Below are 20,310 nucleotides of genomic sequence, written 5' to 3'. Positions count from 1 at the left end.
ACTGAGTCCCAATACCCAATAAATTGAAGTATCACCATAACCATATAAGCCTCGCATAATACAATCCATAGAATTAGCAAAAAAGTTACTAAAAGTTTCCATATTAATGTAATCTGCCATATTTATTTATTTATTACATTTTACGAGATCTGGTAAACTGTTTTGGGTGTAATAATCTTTATTGTGCAGCAGATTCTGTAGTTGCAGAATCGCAGTGGTGACAGAAATTGTCTTGATCTGCTTTAGTTTCCAAGCTGCTTTTGTTTCCCAACTTGGTACTGCTTAAATACACGAAGCAAGAAATTCAGAATTCATCGGCAGGGAGCAAAATCCAGAAGCTGCTTTTGGAAAGACAGTAGGGTGTAACAGAGGGTCACTGACTTTGGCGCTATAATAGCCCCCGATTCTCAGTGAATGTATTTTCATCAGTAATCCAAAGTATATGGATGACTACCATATGTCCAGAAGCTGCACAAACCACCATGAGGCAAGAATCACACCAGGGAACCACACCAGGGAACACAGCAGTCATACATAGGCTTGGAACATTTCCCAATTATTACAGGCAGTAAGCTCCAATGTGGTAGGGGTTGTACAAAAAACAACAACAACAACAAAAACAACAACAACAACAAAAAAAACCTGCTGAGTTAAAAACAAGTCAAGTGGGCAGGGTTGGTAGAATTTCTGGACTGTGCATTGGCTAGGCCTTTAGGTTGCCCACAAAGTAGGTGTGGAGTCCGAATCCATGTGGGCATCAGATGGAAAAGGACGCTTAAAAGAAATCCCATACTAGCTTAGAATTGAGGATAATACATAATTATTTATTTAGGGGGTAGACTCACAAATCAGAATTCTCTGCTGGAACAAAGGACAGAAACTGAATCCCACATCCAGAAAAGAGGCCATATGCATGTTCTACATTGGCATAAATAGCATAAGAAGCCACAACCCAGTGGGCACATAACTACTGGTTGTAGGATTTCCTACAGCATTTGCTCAAATACCTATTACATTTAGAACTGACCATGCTTTCCCAAGAACCTTATGTATAATCTTCTAAGTGAGTTTTCATCTTTGCTGTCAACAGACATATTATCATTGGATTTTGATGGTGATTTAGCAGATCAGGAGTGAAGCAACAACTTTAGACAACAGGTAATAGAGATTTCTTTCTCAGGCATGCTATGGCACATTCCCTACCCTGTATTTAAAATCAATGGCCCTTATAAAGACTAGCTTTAGGCTTGCTGCAAATCCATTTCCTGTGTATGTAGCCTCTGCCACTGCTGATTCCGTTGTCACTCAGGTAGGCACATTCTCCTCCTCCTCTGATAGGAACCCTAAAACAACAAACACATACAATTTCTGCACAGACTGACTCAGATTCAATCCTGCAATGAAATCTCATCCATCTCCACTACTTATTTGTAATAAGAATCAGAGAAAGGCAGAATCCTTGGAGAACCACTCGTACTAGTTAGGCTGAGCATTCTTTACATTCTTGGAGATCAGTTTGAACACCATTTCTTTGTCATTCCTCCAAGTTGACCCTATAAAGTGTGTACAAAGCATTTGACTAGTGCATGATGTCATGTTCAAATTAACTACTGCCATGGGTGGCCTCAAAGTGGTGATTTTTCACATCTCTCTTGAAGTATTTTATACATGTATATAAGTGAAAAAAATCCAATTCTTAGTAAATTTCTTAATGGTCTTTAGTGATGGATATGATTGGGTTTGTCTGTGTCTTATTGTTGCAGTGAAATGGCTATATTCTAAATGGCTATGCTCACATCCAGGATTGTCTCAGGGCTCTTAGGTGATGAGACATTAGTGGAGGTTCTCAATGCTTCTGCTTCCATGAACAAGTGTAGCTATGCACACAGCTATCTGAAAAGTCCTACATCAGTCATTCTACAGTGGCTTCCTCACTGCTCATCTACAGTTCTGTAAACAGCCAACAAGGGTGCTTATTATCAAGGGAACAGTTTTCAATTGGTAATGGAACAGACAGCATCTACCACAGAAACCATCATTATGCTAAGGATTTCAGGGGATATCACACTAAGAAAATGCTTTGAAAAATGATGGTAAATAAATGGAAATACACAGAACAATTTAAATGTGTAGGGTTGTGAAATTTCCTGGGCTTTATCTATTGCATATAAGCATACACCCTAGCTCTGAGGCACCCCTCCTACTAAGGGTTTATTTTTCTACTTTTCCAGTACAGTTGGCTCCACATGACTCAGGCTTTCCTCTCTTACAGTTACAACTCACACAATCACAACACATGAACACAGTAGAAAAAAGTGGTTTACAAACATACAAGTTGTTATATTCAGTGTTGTTTGTCCACATACAAGGATGCTCTGGTGACTCTCTGTGTAGGCCGATCCAGTGGTCAGAATTACCATTGTATCTCTTCAGGAAATTCTGTTATAAAACACAGAAAGCAAATACATATGTCTCTCTGTTTTAGATGATCCTTGAGTCATTGCTCTACAGCCTCCTTTTGGAAAGACAGTAGGGTGTAACAGAGAGTCACTAACTTTGGCGCTATAATAGCCCCCGATTCTCAGTGAATGTATTTTCATCAGTAATCCGAAGTATATGGATGACTACCTGTCCTACTGTGATTGGGAAAATCCCTTGTTAAGTCTGTCCTGACAGTTATTAACAGTGGTCACCTTCAATATTCAATACCTGCCAACTTTGGTTAAGATTTATATGACTGCCAAGTATCTTGGTAATTTGTATGTTTGATGATACAGGTTAACTATGGACACCACATGATCAAATGTTTTTGGAATGTCTCAGGATTCCAGTCAGAAGCAGTAACATCACCAAACAGCACAAATTTGTGCTCCCATGTCCCCAAAACCTAGGGTAGGATGGTTCTTCTTGTTTTAGACTTAAGCTCACTATTTCAAGGAATTATACACTCAGCATGACAAACAACAAACCAGTTCCTGATCCTTTCTTACCAGTTCCTTCAGATTGTCAAATAGAGCCAGATTGGCTGCTAGTGCCATGCAGGAGGTCAGGCTTGATGTCCAGTTATTTGTGTCTTCAGAAAAATAAAAACATTTACTTCCAAATCCTATCCAGTCTGTTGGGCAGGTGGAATAGCAAGGTCCAGTAACAAGTTTTTCTTTTTGTACTGAAATGTAGACATTTCAGAAAATATAATAAACATTTCAAAGTCTCCTGTCTTTGGTTAGCTATCAAAATATCAGTTGTGTGCTGTGTGTTTGGCCAGTAGCTTTCCTAACTGATCATTAAGGGAGTCCTCCCAGAAGGAAGGTCCTCAATTTAGAGCCTTCCTGGTGTGGGACAATTCTGTATTCTGTCAATTACATTTTAAATAAATGTTGATAGTCCAGTAGCCAGGCAGGAAGTATAGGTGGGACAACCAGACAGGAAGGAGAGAAGAGGCAATGAGAACATGAGAATTCTGGGAAGAGGGAAGTTCCCTCCGCAGTCCTGCCCAGACACAGAAGAAGGAAGATGTGACCTGCCCTACTGCAAAAGGTACCGAGCCATGTGTCTAACATAAATAAGAATAATGGGTAAATATAAGTTATAAGAGGTAATAAGAACCATGCGCTAATGGGCCAATCAATTTATAACTAATGCAGACTCTCTGTATAATTTCTTTGGGACCTAACAACTGTGGGAACTGGGCAGGACAGAAAATCCAGTCAACACCTTCCAGTGAGTTTGGAGGAAATATTTTTTTTTCTTCTTTGTATTTTGTGTTTTGAGACAGAATCTCATTATGACTTTCTTCCTGGCCTGGATCTCACTGTGTAGACTGCACTTGTCTAGAATATGTAATATCTCTCCTGGCTGTGCCTCCTGAGTGCTAGGACTAAAAATACCATACCTTGCAAAGAAATAATTTCTATGCCCACAGTCCCTTAAAACTGTTCCTGATTCCTGGACTCCTACAGTTTTCTTCCCCATAACCCTCCTTCACATATTCCTTTTCTCTAGACAAAACAAAGATAACTCCTCTCTTGCCTGGATTTACTACAGAGATATCCTACCCTGTAAAACAAGCCATAATCAAAATAGGTCTTCAATACAAAAGCTTTGATCAAGGCTTTCCTATAACTCTACAACATACATTATGTATATATATATATATGTGTGTGTGTGTGTGTTTGTATGTATATATATATTTGTATGTATATATACACATATATATGGTGGTTCTTTTTTTTTAAGATTTATTTATTTATTATGTATACAACATTCTGCCTCTATGTATGCCCATACCACCAGAAGAGGGCACCAGATCTCAATACAGATGGTTGTGAGCCACCATGTGGTTGCTGGTAATTGAACTCAGGACCTCAGGAAGAGCAGCCTGGGCTCTTAACCCCTGAGCCATCTCTCCAGCCCTATATGGTGGTTCTTGTTAGAGGCACTGACAATGACTGTTATGAAGAAACAAAACAACAGATGTTAGAACCATCACCCTTCATGATAGCCACAAATAGCATAAAATATCTTGGGGTAACCCTAACCAAGGAAGTGAAGGATCTATTTGACAAGAACTTTAAGTCTTTGAAGAAAGAAATTGAGGAGGATACCAGAAAATGGAAGGATCTCCCTTGCTCTTGGATTGGGAGGATCAACATAGTAAAAATGGCAATTCTACCAAGGGCAATTTATAGATTCAATGCAATCCCCATTAAAATCCCATCAAAATTCTTCACAGATCTTGAGAGGACATTAATCAACCTTATATGGAAAAACAAAAAACCCAGGATAGCCAAAACAATCTTATATAATAAAGGATCGTCTGGAGGCATTACCATCCCTGACCTCAAACTCTATTACAGAGCCTCAGTATTGAAAACAGCTTGGTATTGGCATAAAAACGGAGAAGTCGATCAATGGAATCGAGTAGAAGACCCTGATTTTAGCCCACAGACCTATGAACACCTGATTTTTGATAAATGAGCTAAAAGTATTCAATGGAAGAAAGAAAGCATCTTCAACAAATGGTGCTGGCAGAACAGGTTGTCAACCTGTAGAAGAATGAAAATAGATCCATATCTATCACCATGCACAAAACTCAAGTCCAAATGGATTAAAGACCTCAATATCATCAGAACACACTGAACCTGATAGAAGAAAAAGTGGGAAGTACTCTACAACATATGGGCACAGGAGATCACTTGCTATGTATATCCCCAGCAGCACAGACATTAAGGACAACATTGAATAAATGGGACCTCCTGAAACTGAGAAGCTTCTGTAAAGCAAAGGACACTGTCACTAAGACAAAAAGGCAACCCACTGACTGGGAGAAGATAATCACCAACCCCACAACAGACAAAGGTCTGATCTCCAAAATATATAAAGAACTCAAGAAACTAGACTGTAAAATGCTAATTAAGCCAATTAAAAAATGTGGCACTGAACTGAACAGAGAATTCTCAACAGAAGAAATTCAAATGGCCAAAAGACACTTAAGGTCATACTCAACCTCCTTAGCAATCATGGAAATGCAAATTAAAACAACTTTGAGATACCATATTACACCTGTCAGAATGACTAGAATCAAAAACACCAATGACAGCCTTTGCTGGAGAGGTTGTGGAGTAAGGGGTACACTCACCCATTGCTGGTGGGAATGCAAACTTGTGCAACCACTTTGGAAATCAGTGTGGCGATTTCTCAGGAAATTTGGGATCAACCTACCCCAAGATCCAGTAATACCACTCTTGAGAATATACCCAAGAGATGCCTTGTCATATGACAAAATCCTTTTTTCAACTATGTTCATAGCAGCATTGTTTGTAATAGCCAGAACCTGGAAACAACCTAGATGCCCTTCAATGGAAGAATGGATGAAGAAAGTATGGAATATGTACATATTAGAGTACTACTCAGTGGTAAAAAACAATGACATCGTGAATTTTGCATGCAAATGGATGGAAATAGAAAACACTATCCTGAGTGAGGTATCCCAGACCCAAAAAGATGAACATGGGATGTACTCACTCATAATTGGTTTCTAGCTGATGGAGGTGGGTCTTGTATAAATATAGGTTGCTAATGGATAATCATTAATAATAGTCAAATTTATAGTTGTGTTAGTTAGATTTTCTAGATATATAGAGATATATTTCAATTAGATAGACATTCTTCATATCTTTCAAAGACTACAGAACATGACATTTAAAATATTTTAATAACTTAGGGCTTTTCATGACAATGAGACACGCCTGCTCCTGGCAGTACCAATCTACTTCAAGAGGAAGATGGGCATTAAAGAGGCTCCTTATGGAATTTGATAGCCATTTGGGCAAGAAACTGCTCTTGCCTGGACTGTTGCATAAACTAGACACAGAGAACCCGCAAAAAAAGGACTGCTAAACTTGCCTAAAGATGAGATGGTTTTTCGGGGTTCCTGACTCATGAAAGAGTCTGCAAGACATTCTACAGGACACAGCAAAAAGTAACTAAACTGTCTTTGAAACTTCCTGCTTCATGAAAGAATCTGCTGGATACTATGGGCCTGAAGGCCAAAGACGGATGCCCCAACGGTACAAAAAAACTTTGGGTGACTGTCCAGGCAGCGAGATGTCTCTGTCATTTCTAGAGTTTAAAGTTTCTTACTTCTTGTTTACTTAGGTAATGTTATATCCTTTTAAAGTCTTTGATGGAATTAAAAAATGGTTAGTTATAGTTTTCCTTAGTTATGATAAAAGATAAAATAGTTATAAGTATTGTAACTGTAATTCTTGCTTGATAACTGTTTTGCTATATGTAATCTTACTATGTTAAAGTAAAAGCCTTTCTTTTTTGTTTAAACAGAAAAAGGGGAAATGATGGAGGTGGGTCTTGTATTAATCTGTTGCTTTCATTGGTTAATTAATAAAGAAACTGCCTAGGTCCATTTGATAGGCCAACCCTTAGGTGGGTGGAGTAAACAGAAGAGAATGCTGGGAGAAAGAAGCCGAGTCTGGAGTCGCCATGATTCTCCCACTCTAGACAGACGCAGGTTAAGATCTTTCCTGGTAAGCCAGCTCGTGGTACTACACAGAATATTAGAAATGGGTTAGATCAATATGTAAGAGCTAGCCAATAAGAGGCTGAAACTAATGGGCCAGACAGTGATTAAAAGAATACAGTTTCCGTATAATTATTTTGGGGCATAAGCCATGCAGGCGGCCGGGTGCCGGGGACGCAGCCCCACCGCTCATATTACAACATCTAGCCATAAATAAAGGACATTGAGCATATAATTTGTGATCCTAGAGAAGCTAAATAAGAAGGTGAACCCAAAGAAAAAGACGTATAATCATCCACCTGGATACGAAAAATAGACAAGATGCCGGGCAAAAACTGGGAACTTGTGGGTGAGGGGGCATCGGGCTAATGGGAAATAGGGTGAGAAATGTGAGAAGGGGAGGATGGGGGGAGCTTGGGGGAATGGGATAGTTGGAATATTGGAAGGGTGGATATGGGAGCAGAGAAATATATATCCTAATTAAGGGAGCCATCTTAGGGTTGGCAAGAGACTTGACTCTACAGGGGCTCACAGGTGTCCAGGGAGATGTCCCCAGCTAGTACCTTGGGCAACTGAGGAGAGGGAACCTGAAATGATCCTATCCTATACTGATGAATATCTTGCATATCACCTTAGAACCTTCATCTGGCAATGGATCGAGATAGAGACAGAGACCCAATTTGGAGCAATGGACTGAGCTCTTAAGGTCAAAATGAGGAGCAGAAGGAGGGAGAACATGAGCAAGGAAGTTAGGAACACGAGGGGTGCACCCACCCACTGTGACAGTGGAACTGATCTATTGGGAGCTCACCAAGGCCAGCTGGACTGGGACTGAATAAGCATGGGATGAAACCGGACTCTCTGAACATGATGGACAATGAAGGCTGATGAGAAGCCAAGGACAATGGCACTAGGTTTCGATCCTAATACATGAACTGGCTTTGTGGGAGCCTAGCCTGTTTGGATGCTCACCTTTCTGGACCTAGATAGAAGTGGGAGGACCTTGGACTTCCCGCAGGGCAGGGAATTTGGACTGCTCTTCAGTATCCAGAGGGAGGGAGAATGGAGTGGGGGGAGGGGAAGAGGAGTAGGGCCAGGGGGAGGGGAGTGGGGGGAGGGGGCGATGTGTGGGAGGAGGGGGAGGGAAATGGGAAATGGGGAGGAGGCGGAAATTTTAATTAAAAAATAATGAAATAAAGAAAAAAAAGAAGCTAGAGTTAATGGGCCAAGCAGTGATTTAATTAATACAGTTTCTATGTAATTATTTTGGGTCTAAGCTAGGCAGGTGGCCCGGATCCAACAAGCAGCACTCTTTCCTTCTACAAGTAAGTATAATTGACAGTGTGGATGTGGACAGAATGCTGCAGAATCTGGAGAGTGGGTCACTCACCTGACAAAGCAACAGACAGAGTGATTACAGCTCCAATAAGAACCATAATCACTGCATAGCAACAGTAAGTCCTTGCAGGAGACACAGGGGAGACAGTTCTGAGACTTGTCCTTGGAGCCATTTACCTGAGAACATAAATATGAGAATATCTTGACTTGTATTTCTCTACTGCAATTGCCTGTCACAGAACATCTTGGTTCATAAATGATTTCCTTGGCTCACAGAAGACTGGAGGAAAAGGAAAAAGAATTTTTCTATGGAGTCTTCTATTTAATGAACTAAGAGCTAATGAAGGATCAAGAAACAGAAAGAGTTAAAATCAAGTTGAAAAAGCATCATCATCAACAAAAACTACCCTAGATTTAGTTCCAGAAGAATAGACCTGGATAGAATTTAGTGGACCATAATAATAACAAAAAGAAAACAAAATAAATGTGCCAGGTGTAATGGCACAGGACTGTGATTCTAACCCATGCGAGGCTGAGGTAAGAGAGTGGAAAGTTCAAGGCTTGTCTTGACTAAATAGTGAGCTTGAATCTGAGAGAGGCTACATTTTGACTCTATTCTATCTACCTATCTGTTTCTCTGTCCTATCTGTCTTTCTGTTCTGTCTATTACCTGTCTTTCCAACTACAATGAAATAACTAAATTAAATTCTATGTATTAGCAGAATGAGAATATGCAAAAGGAGCATTTCAGTAAAATCAACAAAACACAGTGCACGTCATTGTCAATTCACAGTAAGAACTCTCAGCATATTAGAAATTGAAGAAACTTCCTCAATCTAACAAGAGTTATCTATGAGTAATTCAAACAAAAATCCAACCACAATCAGCATGAGTGCTCTCCCGCCAGGGAATTAGAGTAAGGCAATGATGTCTGCTCACCATTCTAATGTGACTCTGGGAGTCCTAGCCAGGACAACAGGGCAAGCATAAGAAATGTCAGTAATGCACGATAGAGAGATATAAAAGTGTTGCTATTCACACAACATGGATATATCCAGCAAAATATTGTAGTATGAAGAGAGCTTCATGTTGGTTTCCACTGCCTAGAATTGAAATAATCACACAGAAACTATATTACTTAAATCACTGCTTGGCCCATTAGCTCCAGCTTCTTATTGACTAACTCTTATGTATTAATTTAATTTATCTTCATTAATCTGTGTATTGCCATGTGGCTGTGGCTAACTGGGTAAAGTTCCCAGTGTCTGTCTCCAGCGGTCTACATAGCTTCTCCCTGACTCCACCTTCCTTCTGCCTTGCTATAGGCCAAGCCAGTTTCTTTCTTTATTAACCAATAAAAGCAACACATAGACAGTAGGACCTCCCACACCATTTTCCCTTTTCTTTTTAAACAAAAAGGAAGGTTTTAACTTTAACATAGTAAAATTACATATAACAAAAACAGTTATCAAGCAAGAATAATACTTACAATATTTATATCTACTTTCTTTTTTTTTTATCATAACTAAGGAAAACTGTAACTGTCAATTCTTCAACTCCATCAAATGAAGGTGTAAGTCACAAACAATCCCACACCAGTTTGGAATTATGATTAATAGAATGGTTATTTATTTAAAGGGGAAAACTTACAGATCACTGTCCCAGACAACAGCCCTCTGCACAATCAGGAAAGGAGCCTAGTCGCCGGAAGTGGAACCGGAAGCCAGAGAGAGGAGAGGGAAGTAGCCGCCTTTTTAAAGGGAGAGAGACCACACCCCAATTGGCTGGTATCTCAGTGGCTATTGGCTGAAGGAGGGGAAGGAGCTCCTGCAACAATCAAAGACTCCAGAAAGATATAATATTACCTAGTAAACAGAAAGTACATTATAAACAACTTCCAAAACACTAGAATTGACAAAGACTTCTTGTTGCCCCCACAGTCACCCTGAGTTCTTCTGTATAGTTGGGGCATCCATCTTCAGCCTACATGCCCATAGTATCCAGCAGACTTTTCCACACAGTAGGAGATTTCAAAGACATTTCCACTTATATTGGCAGTTTGTCCGTCACTTTCTTTTGTGTCCTATAGAATGTCTGGCAGACTCTTTCATGAAGCAGGAACCCCAAAGGACAGTCTCACCTTTAGGCAAGTTCAACAGTCATTTCTCTGTGGGTCCTACATGTCCACTTCATCAAACAGTTCAGAAAAGAGCAGTTTCTTGCCCAAATGGTTAATCAACTCTATGAGGAGCCTCTTTGATGCCCATCTTCCTCTTGAAGTACACTGGTGCTGCCAGAAGCAGATGTGTCTCATATCATAAAAAGGCCTAAAGTTTAAAAATATTTGGGAATTTGGGCGTAGTACTCTCCAAACTGCTTCCTGCTGTCCAATGGGTGAAGTAATTTTTTGAGGGCTGTTTAAAGCAACCTTTCAATGGGTCTTGGTCCATCAAACCATATTAGCCTGGAAGCAACCCACAGATTCTCATCTTCTGTGGAAATGAAAGAAGAACCTCCTTTCCAAAGCAACATACCCTTAGACCCATATTTTGAATTCAAGGATTCAAGCAATTCCCAAATATTGTTTATAAATGTTTCTTTATATTTAAAGGGGAATATGCTATAGAGATTTGCATTGGTATGGATCTTGGTTTATTGATGCAGATTTAAGGTCAGTCTTGTTATATGCATATTTATACTCTTGATTAAGGTATTGTGATTGTGTAGTTCATTTAAAAATGTAATGTATAATTAAGAAATAAAGGTTAATAGATAGTCATCTATAATAGCCAAGCTTGTAGTCATGTTAGATTTTCTAGATATATAGAAATATATTTCCGTTAGATATTCTTCAAATCTTTCAGAGACCTTCAGAATATGGCATTTAAATGTTTTAAAATTTAGGACTTTTTATGAGATGAAACACATCTGCTCCTGGCAGCACCAGTCTACTTCAAGAGGAAGATGGGCATCGAAGAGGCTCCTCATAGAGTTGGTTAGCTATTTGGGCAAGAAACTTCTCTTTTCTGAACTGTTTGATGAAGTGGACATGCAGGACCCACAGAGAAATGACTGCTAAACTTGCCTGAAGGTGACATTGCCCTTTGAGGTTTCTGCTTCATGAAAGAGTCTGACAGACAGGGGAGAGGGGGAGAGAAAAGGGAAAAGGGCAGGAATGGGGAGAGCTTGGGAGAGTGGGATGGTTGAGATTGAGGAAGGGTAGATTAGGAGCAGGGAAGAATATATTTTAATTAGGGTTGGTAAGAGGGTTGGCTTTAGAGGGGTTCCCAGGTGCCCATAGGTACGTCCCCAGATAAGTCCTTGGGCAATAGAGGAGAGGATGCCAGAACTAGCCTTGTCCCATAGTCAGACTGATAACTATCTTACCATAGATAAGTCAGGTGACAGATGGAGATGGAGACAGAGATGGAGACAGAGATCCATATCAGAGCACTGGACTGAGCTCCCAAGGTCCAGTTGAAGAGAAGAAGGGAGAATATGAACAAAGAAGTCAGGACCATGAGGGGTTGGTCTACCCACTGAGACAGTGTACCTATTCTAATGGGAGCTTACCAAAGCCAGCTGGACTGGGACTGAACAAACATGTGATCAAACTGGATTCTCTGAATGTGGCTGACAATGGGGAATGACTGAGAAGCCAATGATAATGGCACTGGCATTTGTTGTGGGGAGCTGCGGGCTGCGTTCCTGCTGCCCCGGCTCCCAGCCGCCTGGTTAGCTTATGCCCCGAAATAACAACACACAAACTGTATTCATATAAACACTGCTTGGCCCATTAGCTCTAGCCCTTACTGGCTAATTTTCATATCCCAATCAACCCATCTCTAATAATCTGTGTAGCACCAGTCTTACCAGGAAAGATTCAGCATGTCTGACCTGGTGGCTTGCTTCATCGCGTCTGCTCTGGAGAGGAGCGGCATCGCGTCTGAGCTCACTTCCTCTTCCTCCCAGCATTCTGTTCTGTTTACTCCACCCACCTAAAGGCTGGCCAATCAAATGGGCCAAGGCAGTTTCTTTATTAGCCAATGACCTTCCTCCATCAGGCATTTGTCTCTACTTCATGTACTGGCTTTTTTGGGACTCCAGTCTACTTGGATGCACACCTTCCTAAGCCTGGATGGAGAAGGGAGGGCCTTGGACTTCCCATGGGCAGGGTAGCCTGCCCTCTCTTAGGACTAGAAGGGGAGGGGGTAAAGGGAGTGGAGGAGCAGGAGGGAAATTGGAGGAGGGGAGGAAGTAGAAATTTTGAATGGTATTATTTATAAAGCAATAAAAATAAAAACTAAGAAAAAGAAAATTCAAGGTTAATAAAGCATTATGCTATCTATCTATCTATCTATCTATCTATCTATCTATCTATCTATCTATCTATCTATCTATCATCTATCTATCTATCTATCTATCTATCTATCTATCTATCTATCTATCATCTATCTATCATCTATCTATCTATGTTGGCTTATTTTAGCAGTCTCCAGCATCAAATGTCTCTCTGCAGTCAAAAAATTCAAAGGAAACACAGTAGTTTACATAATCCAGACTCTCTGTGTACATTCTATCTTTATGTGGCTTGTTTTTTTCTACTTTAAAACAAATTGTGATTGTTTGTACTCTGTCTCTTTAAAGACTTTGTTTTATTTTTTAAAACAATTTACTTCTTTTCCAATTCTCTATACTCTTTTCTTCTCTCTCCCAAGTCTACATGGATTTATTCAACACTGTGAACCATTTAGATGTCTATATATGTCTGAATCTGTCTTTATTGTGTATCTGTATTCATTTTTTTTTTGTCCAGGAGCACTTCTTAAAGTGATAAGCTCTTCTTAAAAACTTAAAATGCACCATTGCTAGGGGAAATACGGCACTTTCTGCTTGCCCTGCCCAGCCCAGAGTGGCATAGCTGTTTGCTGCCTCTGAGAGCCATGCTCAGAGCCCCATTTTTAGGCACACAGCCAGTCTATGTTGCCATTAAGAAAGTTGTAGCAGTCTGCTCACAGACCCCATTTAAATGTTCCATAGCTGGACCTCCAGAAAGAGTCAGAGTTTGTACTGGTAACACAACCCAGAAAGATGGCATTTTTTTTCTTTTGAAAGATGGCATTTTAAAACCGTGGTGTTTTTTTTTTTTTTTTTCTGCTATCACTGAATCAGGAAAACGTCTCTTAAAGGAGTTGTGGCATGCCATCAGCAAACAGAAAGAATATGTGTTAACTCTGTATTTTTCTCAGGTATTTAAGTGGATTTAGTTGGCCATGTTGGCGCATCAACTTGTATGCTTTAATTACCATTATTGAATAAAGAAAACTGTCTTGGGCCTGTATGGGGAATAAAGGTAGGTGGGGAAAATTAAACTGAATGCTGGAGAAAAGAAGGATGGAGTCAGGGAGAAGCCATGTAGCCCTGCCATAGACAGACGCCAGAACTTTTACTGGTAAGCCACAGCCATGTGTCCATACTACAGATTAATAGAAATTGGTTATATTAATATGTAAGAGTTAGCCATTAAGAAACTAGAGTTAATGGGCCAAGCAGTGATTTAATTAATATAGTTTCTGTGTGACTATTTTGGGGCTAAGCAGCTAGGAACCAACATGCGGCTCTCCCCTCCTGCAAAAAAAAAAAATTCCTAAGGAGTCTTTTAAAAGTCTTTAAAAGTGGTGATTGAGTTTACAATACTGCAGGAAGATATATTAATGCACAAAATAATTTTCATTTTTATGCATAAGAAATTGTCAACTGCAAACATATGTATAAGGATATCAATATTCATAGCCCTGCCAAACAAATTATACATCTGATGAAATATGTTCACAATTAATTGCAAGAAGAGCTGCAAGTGCTTGTAACCTTGGAATCATTTCTCCAGTACCTACCGTTGGGATTTTAAAACTCTCAGCACATTGTAGGTGCAATTTCTTTTGGGAGAGAGAGAGAGACAGAGTGACACACATAGACACACACACACACACACACATAGACACACACAGAGAGAGAGACAGAGACAGAGAGAGAGACACACAGAGAGGGATATTCAGACAGCCAGAGAGACAGCAAGCTGAGGGGGTGGGTGGGTGGAGAACAATGCCAATCCACTGTTTAACTTTATATTTCTTTTTAGGGACCAGAGAAGTGTTCATTGCACCAAATCCACTTTATTTTACCTACCAGGTGTGAAGGCAAAGCTTTTTGTATTGTAACTAAGAAATCTTCACTTGAGACAAGCTCTTGTTTACAAATATGTTTTTCATTTTTTACCTTCCAATTGATTTAAATTCGAGGACTGATGTTTGGTTCTGTGATCATTCTGGGTCAGTTATAATACACAGAATAAGCTGTGAGTCTCACCATGAAAATCCAGTGACTAAGCATCCTATGCAGATGAGTTTTCTTTTCTTTTTTTATTATTTTTTTAAAAAAGAAAATAAACTATCTTTTTCTTTTTGCATACCAATTCCTGTTCCTACTCCCTTTCCTCCTCCCATTTCCTCCACCTTTCTCCCACCCCACCCAAATCCACTCTTCAGAGAGGGTAAGGCACATTGCTTTGGGGAAGGTTCAAGGCCCTTCCTACTATACCTAGGCTGAGCAAGGTATCCATCCAAAGAGAATGGGTTCCAAAAAAGTCAATAGATTCAGTAGGGATAAATCCTGGTACCACTGCCACTGGCCCTGCAGTGCAGAAGAGTTTTCATCCCTTCTCTACCTAAGGATTGTCCACATTTTCCTGTCTATAGCACTCTCTCTCTCTCTCTCTCTCTCTCTCTCTCTCTCTCTCTCTCTCTCAATACACATTGATTTTGAAAAAGAAAATTGAGCCAAATATGGAATAAAATGATGCTTACCATAGTAAATACACACATTAAATATGTTTAATATTACTAGGCTTTGGAGAAAATAGTTGAAATACAGCTTAGCATTTTGTTAAAATGAGCCTACATTTACTTCATGTTCTGGATCAAGGGAAATGTCTCTGTTTAGACACAAAACCTTCCTGTATATACAACAACATTATGAATTAGTCCTTGTATTATGCAACAGTTCAGATATCTCTGAGCTGAGACAAAGTAAACCAACATTTCTCAACACTGGGGAAAATAATTGAAAAAGAAAACTGGACCTCTTGTTTGCATCTGCCCATTTCTTATGACAGTTAAATGTATCCCAATATGCTTTCCCCAAAAGTCCTTAAAGTGGACTTGCTGGCCAGCTTACATATCCTTTAAACATTTTATAGCCAAAGCAGTTTCTCTTGGGTCAACAAGATGGCTCTGTAGGTAAAGGTGCTTGCAGTTCAAGCCTGGTGACCTGGGTTTAACCCCTGGAACATGCACAAAAGTGAGAGAACCAACTACACATACTTGTCCTCTGGCCTCTAAATGGCACATGTGTGAAACCTCCCACCCACACTACCTCCATCATCACAAAATTCAAAACAACAGCTGCTGGAGTCCAGGTCCAGTGGATTTCAAAGACCCTGAAGATGAAGATGTGACAGCATCGTAATGAAGGAAATGACTACAAGCTTGTTGTTCAGGAGATGGCCCTGAAAAACTTGAGCATCTTTGTAGTTATTTTATTTTAAAGTCATAAAGCATACATTTTCAGTTTTATTTCCTCAAATATGTTTCAAGAAACCAGATAATAACTCTCTGAAGTATTTTTTTTACAAGTTTTTCATATCCTTTATTTTCCCTAGGCATCTGACTCATAATTAATTTAATCTTATAACCTCATAAGTGAATCTGTACTGACAATATCTTTATTTCTGTCCCTTACAACCATGGCCAAAATAAGAAAATTTATTCTATTGGTACAAGAGCTGGTTGACACTTGGTCAACCTTTTCTATTTTTTAACTAGTTGAGGTTTTGGCATCTACACAGATGAGTTCATTTTTCCTGAGCTATTTCTTCATGCTCATACATATTTATTAATTTCCCTAACCCATTCTTTCAAGGGCTACTTTCTAAGTCAGTGTTCACTGTGAGATTTTCTGAGAATAATTATGTGCCTCAAGAAACTGCTTGATTTCTATTATGTTCATTTAAGTGTTTGCTTCAAGAATCATCATTTCAATTCCAACATATGTTTTAATAAACCCACATAAAATTATTAATATATTTCTATTGTGCCATCCCTCAGCAAGGCAGATCCACCTAAAGCCCTGATAAAGAGGCTGCAGGAGACAGTCTTTCTCTACTGAGATAATGTGCTTTTCCTTCCCTGGAACTCCACTCTGTGGTCACCTGTGGAGCTGCAGTCAAACAGTCGGTGAAGCTGGCTGGTTTTTCTGAGCTCTAAATCAGAAGATCTGAGCTTCTCCAGGTTATGCTTCTCGAAATTTAGGATGCTGGCCAAAACTGGACTTTTTTCACTCTTTCGCTGAACCTACCTGTCTCTCCCATGAAACTCCTTGTTGAACGCTGGGCTTCCCAAAGTCTCTAAAACAGCATATAATATGTCTTTTAAATTTTGGCTCCACAGAAACTTTACAACCATTTTTATTTCTAGTTGTACATTAAAAAAAATATATCACATATTAGAGTACTACTCAGCAGTAAAAAACAATGACTTCTCGAATTTTGCGTGCAAATGGATGGAAATAGAAAACACTATCCTGAGTGAGGTATCCCAGACCCAAAAAGAGGAACATGGGATGTACTCACTCATAATCGGTTTCTAGCCATAAGTAAAAGACATTAAGCATATAATGTGCGATCCTATAGAAGTTAAATAAGAAAGTGAACCCAAAGAAAATCATATAGTCATCCGCATGGAGAGGGGGAAGTAGACAAGATTGCAGGGCAAAAAATGGGAACTTGCGGGTGAGGTGGCATGGGGCAAAGGGGAAATGGGATGAGAAATATGAGAAGGGGAGGATGGGAGGAGCTCGGGGGATTGGGATGGTTGGGATATAGGAAGGATGGATACGGGAGCAGCGAAGTATATATCCTATCTAAGGGAGCCATCTTAGGGTTGGCAAGAGACTTGACTCTAGAGGGGTTCGCAGGTGTCCAGGAATATGTCCCCAGCTGGTACCTTGGGCAACTAAGGAGAGGGAACCTGAAATGACCCTATCCTATACTGATGAATATCTTGCATATCACCTTAGAACCTTCATCTGGTGATGGATCAAGGTAGAGACAGAGTCTCAATTTGGAGCAACGGTCTGAGCTCTTAAGGTCCAAATGAGGAGCAGAAGGAGGGAGAACAAGAGCAAAAAATCAGGACCACGAGGGATGCACCCACCCACTGTGACAGTGGAACTGATTTATTAGGAGCCCACCAAGGCCAGCTGGTCTGGGACTGAATAAGCATGGGTTGATTCCGGACTCTCTGAGCATGGCGGTCAACGAAGACTGATGAGAAGCCAAGGACAATGGCACTAGGTTTCAATCCTAATACATGAACTGGCTTTGTGGGAGCTTAGCCTGTTTAGAAGCTCACCTTCCTGGACGTAGATAGAAGACCTTCGTCTTCCCGCAGGGCAGAGAATTTGGACTGCTCTTCAGTATCGAGAGGGAGGGGGAATGGTGTGGGGGGAGGAGAAGAGGAGTGGGGATAGGGGGAGGGGAGTGGGGGGAGGGGGCAATATTTGGGAGGAGGGGAGGGAAATGGGAAACGGGGAGCAGGTGGAAATTTTAATTAAAAAAGAATAAAAAATAAAAAAAAAAAAAAAAAAAAAAAAAAAAAAAAAAAAAAAATATATCATTTGAATTCAGTGCATCAAGATTTCCACAATGGCTTTCTTTTTTAATAAGGTAATATGCAACTTTTCCTTCAAATAGGCCCCCCAAAACCATCTGGGTGTTTCACTTCTGAAAGTTATTTATTTATTTGATATGTGACTTTTAGTGTTTCCCTTTCTTACTTGTTCTTCTTTTCTGAAACTAAACCCTAAATGTTTATTATAGAAAATATCACATATATCCAAAAAAATCTCCCATCAACAACAACTACAAAAACTCCAAACATTATGATATATTCTCTGTTTGGGATAACTTGTTTCACAGAAACGTGTTTCTGTGTGGAGAAAAAAAAATGGTTTTAGATATGGGACCATTTGACTAAGCTGAAATACATCTATATTCTTCATGAACTTGTTTTTTTTTCCACGAAGCCCATATTCTTTCAGTAAAACAAACAAGCAAGTAAACAAAAATGGAAATAAGCAAAGAGGAAAAAAGGGATAAAATAAGAGAATGAGGGAGCTGGAGAGATGGCTCAGAGGTTAAGAGCACTGGCTGCTCTTCAGAGGTCCTGAGTTCAATTCCCAGCAATCACATGGTGGCTCACAACCATCTGTACTGAGATCTGGCACCCTCCTCAGGCATGCGGGCATACATCGAGGCAGAATGTTGTATACATAATAAATAAATATAAGAGAACGAAATAGTTAGTCTCTAAATGCAGAAGACAGTTTAACAGAAATCCTTCAAGATTCTTAATTTCCATAATTATCCACAAACCAGAAACGCCAGGAGATTTGCCGGAGTTGGAGTTGAACTTCCAAGTGCACTTCCCCTCTCCACCTTTCCTTGGAATCACCCTGGATCTGCAAACCATAGGTCACAGAAAATTGAAAGCTGCGCTGTTAGTTTCCTTCCCTCTGGGACATAAGGATCATGGTCGACAGCAACTTCCTGAAAATCACCAGAGTAAAAATTATCAGATAAACAGTTGATAGCAAGCTACACACACACACACACACACACAAACGTGAGCACACATGCATGCCCACACACAAGCACCAATGCATGCACACATACACACTAAAAACAAAGGAAAACCTAAAAATCCAACTAAACAAAAACTCTGCTTTATGCTCTTATAATTGATTCCTTGTTCATTTTTTTTTGTCCAGAAATACTCAAGTATTGTATACTGTGATAGAGTATTAAGTAATATACCAGATGTCTCCAGGAATCCCCACTCTACAGAGACCCACCATGACAGGCTAATAGTCGGGATGCTCTACTCCTCTGCGAGACCCTGGTGAAGCTTCTCTCTCCCCTTTTAGTTTGATTCTTATTGCATCAAATACATACCCATTTCTCCCTTCTGAAGAAGGTCTGTGCTAGTGGGTTCTGTCTCTAGCAGGCACACATGGAAGCTGATGAAGCCTCTTAAGAAATTATTTTTTTTGAAGTGAGTCTCAGTTCAGAAAACTGAAATTGAAACTAGAGAGGAAGTATTATTGTTTTTTGTGTGGAACCCAGGGCGCACTAAACGAAACCAGCCGCCCCGGGGCTCAGAGCAGGAGCCAGCGCAGACTGGGACGTTGTGTCCCCCAGTGGCGCAACTCGCCCCCGCCCCTCCCTCCTCTCTTCCGGCGGAGGTGACGGGGGGGGGGGGGGGGTAGGGGGCGAGAGCGATCTTGCAGACCGCCTGGCGGGGGTGACTGTGCCAGAGTGGACTGGCGGGGCGGCCCACCTCAGAGGAGCTGGCAGTGCCAGCTCAAATCCTCTGAGAGAGCCACGGGCACTCTCTACCCATAGAAGGAGAGTAGGGAGTACATGCCTTTGACTTGGAATGTCTTTAGGGGCCGCTACATTGGAAGGATGGGGATCCCCTGAAGTACTGTTGTCTGTTTATTATGTTTGAGACTGAACTAACGAGGAAAAAAAAAAAAAGAAAGAAAGAAATGGGACAAAACTTAAATGTAAAAATGCAAACAACTTGGCAGCAGCCCATCTAGAGTCTGTATCCCTAGCTCTGAGCCAGGTCTAATCACAGGGAACACACTGCTTGGGCGACAAGCCACTAGACTGCAGGAAGTGCAACATGGCACAGCCCTGGCAGGAGGAGACAACAGGCAACAACAAGGATCACGGCCTGCAGTGGCTCAAGAAGCATCACAGCTCTGGGGCACAGCTGGACCTTACAGCCAGGGAGGTACCTGGGACGTGAGCATTT

General features: G+C 40.5%; 1 protein-coding gene and 1 long non-coding RNA gene across 3 annotated transcripts; both read right to left on the bottom strand.

Annotated features, from left to right (window-relative positions):
• Positions 1-731: 731 nt before the first annotated feature.
• LOC130881154 (C-type lectin domain family 2 member H-like) lies at positions 732-10,856 on the bottom strand. 2 transcript variants are annotated; one of them, XM_057780481.1, is made up of 5 exons: positions 10,025-10,856; positions 8,427-8,551; positions 2,991-3,166; positions 2,333-2,439; positions 732-1,343 (listed from the first exon to the last, which is right to left on the bottom strand). In XM_057780481.1, exons 2-5 carry the CDS (start codon positions 8,545-8,547, stop codon positions 1,217-1,219), a joined length of 531 nt encoding a protein of 176 aa, XP_057636464.1. In that variant the 5' UTR covers positions 8,548-8,551; positions 10,025-10,856; the 3' UTR covers positions 732-1,216. The 2 variants fall into 2 exon arrangements, with proteins under 2 accessions (XP_057636464.1, XP_057636474.1); XM_057780491.1 differs by having other exon boundaries at positions 1,291-1,343; positions 2,367-2,439.
• Positions 10,857-16,622: 5,766 nt separating this feature from the next.
• On the bottom strand, positions 16,623-19,615 carry LOC130881160 (uncharacterized). The gene is made up of 3 exons (XR_009057707.1): positions 19,443-19,615; positions 18,864-19,037; positions 16,623-16,835 (listed from the first exon to the last, which is right to left on the bottom strand). It is a non-coding gene; the product is annotated as an uncharacterized LOC130881160 (long non-coding RNA).
• Between the last annotated feature and the right edge of the window lie 695 nt (positions 19,616-20,310).

This window comes from Chionomys nivalis, chromosome 1, assembly GCF_950005125.1.
Source record: "Chionomys nivalis chromosome 1, mChiNiv1.1, whole genome shotgun sequence".
Lineage (NCBI taxonomy): Eukaryota > Metazoa > Chordata > Mammalia > Rodentia > Cricetidae > Chionomys > Chionomys nivalis.
Note: the sequence above shows the minus strand (reverse complement) of the source record. Positions and strands in the feature narration are given on the sequence as shown.

Excerpts from the sequence above, each read along its gene's own strand:
- LOC130881154 (XM_057780481.1), bottom strand. The coding sequence starts at position 8,547 with ATGGCTCCAAGGACAAGTCTCAGAACTGTCTCCCCTGTGTCTCCTGCA. Across the intron at positions 2,440-2,990 it reads TTGACAATCTGAAGGAACTG|AATTTCCTGAAGAGATACAA; the intron begins GTAAGAAAGGAT and ends GTTTTATAACAG. Across the intron at positions 1,344-2,332 it reads AACACTGAATATAACAACTT|GGTTCCTATCAGAGGAGGAG; the intron begins GTATGTTTGTAA and ends TTGTTGTTTTAG.